Source organism: Geospiza fortis, unplaced genomic scaffold (genome assembly GCF_000277835.1).
Source record: "Geospiza fortis unplaced genomic scaffold, GeoFor_1.0 scaffold414, whole genome shotgun sequence".
In the NCBI taxonomy this organism is placed as follows: Eukaryota; Metazoa; Chordata; class Aves; order Passeriformes; family Thraupidae; genus Geospiza; species Geospiza fortis.
The window spans coordinates 40179-41617 of NW_005054745.1; the positions used below are offsets into that span (position 1 = coordinate 40179).

The 1439-nt window shown below is 60.9% G+C and overlaps 1 protein-coding gene across 1 annotated transcript in view; it reads right to left on the minus strand.

Moving 5' to 3' along the window:
* Positions 1-1439, minus strand: part of HSPA12B (heat shock protein family A (Hsp70) member 12B) — a 27611-nt gene that overhangs the window by 3470 nt on the left and 22702 nt on the right. The window contains exons 8-9 of the mRNA XM_031065366.1: positions 770-828; positions 352-456 (exon numbers count right to left, since the gene is read on the minus strand). Of these exons, the coding sequence (XP_030921226.1) occupies positions 352-456; positions 770-828 (164 nt within the window). The remainder of the gene's footprint in view (positions 1-351; positions 457-769; positions 829-1439) is intronic.

Consider the following 1439-nt stretch of genomic DNA (forward strand, 5'->3'; position numbering starts at 1 on the left):
TATTCGGTGTCCCAGCCCGGGATTTGGGGTCCCAGCCCGGATTCGGGATCCCAGCCTGAGTTTGGGGTCCCAGCCTGGATTCGGGGTCCCAGCCCGGATCTGGGGTCCCAGCCCGAGTTTGGGGTCCCAGCCCGGGTTTGGGGTCCCAGCCCCGGATGTGGGGTCCCACCCGGGTTTGGGGTCCCAGCCCAGATTTGTGGTCCCACCCGAGTTTGGGGTCCCAGCCGGGGTTTGGGGTCCCAGCCTGGGGTTTGGGGTCCCACCCGGGTTTGGGGTCACAAGCCGGGGTTTGTGATCCGGGGAGGATCCCGGAGCGGGGTTAAAAAGGATGAACAAGGATCCTCATCCCACCCGAGGCTTTGTAGAGCTCCTTCAGCGTCCCCTGCGGCTTCTCGATCTGGTGCACGGTCAGATCCACCGTGCCCCCGCCACAATCGGCAACGATGTACCTGTCACCTGCGGGAGGGGACAGCGACAGGGTGGCGCTCCCGAGTGACCCCCCGCGACACCCACCCGCGGGGACACAGGGCTGCGTTTTCCCGGGGAAAAGGGAACTTTAACCAAAATATTGGGAATTGGGGCGGGCCGAGAGACGAAGGGACGGGATGGTGGCAGGGAGACCGCGCCCCTTCTGTGCGGTCAAGGGACAGACTCCAACCGTGTCACCCCCATGGCAGGAGCACCCTTGGGTGCTTGGGGGTGGCTCTGTCACGAAGGGGACATCCAGGGGGACCCCGGGAACTGGGACACCCGTGTCCCCCCCTCGTACCTGCCTGCATCTCCGACCAGAGCTCGCCCACTCCCGACTCCACCAGGAAGGAGGGGCTGCCCATGTCCATGGGATCCACCCCATTTCCATGGGATCCACTTCATATCAATGGGATCCACCCCATTACCCAGAATCCATCCCATTTCCATGGGATCACTGCCATTTCCATGGGATCCACTCCATTTCCATGGGATTCACCCCACTTCCATGGGATCCGCCCCATTTCAATGGGATCCCCCCCTCATTTCCATGGGATCCCCTCCATATCAATGGGATCCACCCCATTACCCAGAATCCATCCCATTTCCATGGGATCACTGCCATTTCCATGGGATCCACTCCATTTCTATGGGATCACCCCCATTTCCATGGGATCCACCCCATTTCCATAGGATACACCCCATAGCCATGGGATCCACCCTATTTCCATGGGATCCACCCCATAGCCATGGGATCCAGCCCATATCCATGGGATCTACCCCATATCCATGGCATCACCCCACTTCCATGGGATCCACACCATATCCATGGGATCCACCCCATATCCATGTCATCACCCCATAGCCATGGAATCCACCCCACTTCCATGGGACCCCCCCCCATTTCCATGGGACCCGCCCCACATCCATGGGATCCACCCCATTACCCAGCATCCACCCCCCTTCCATGG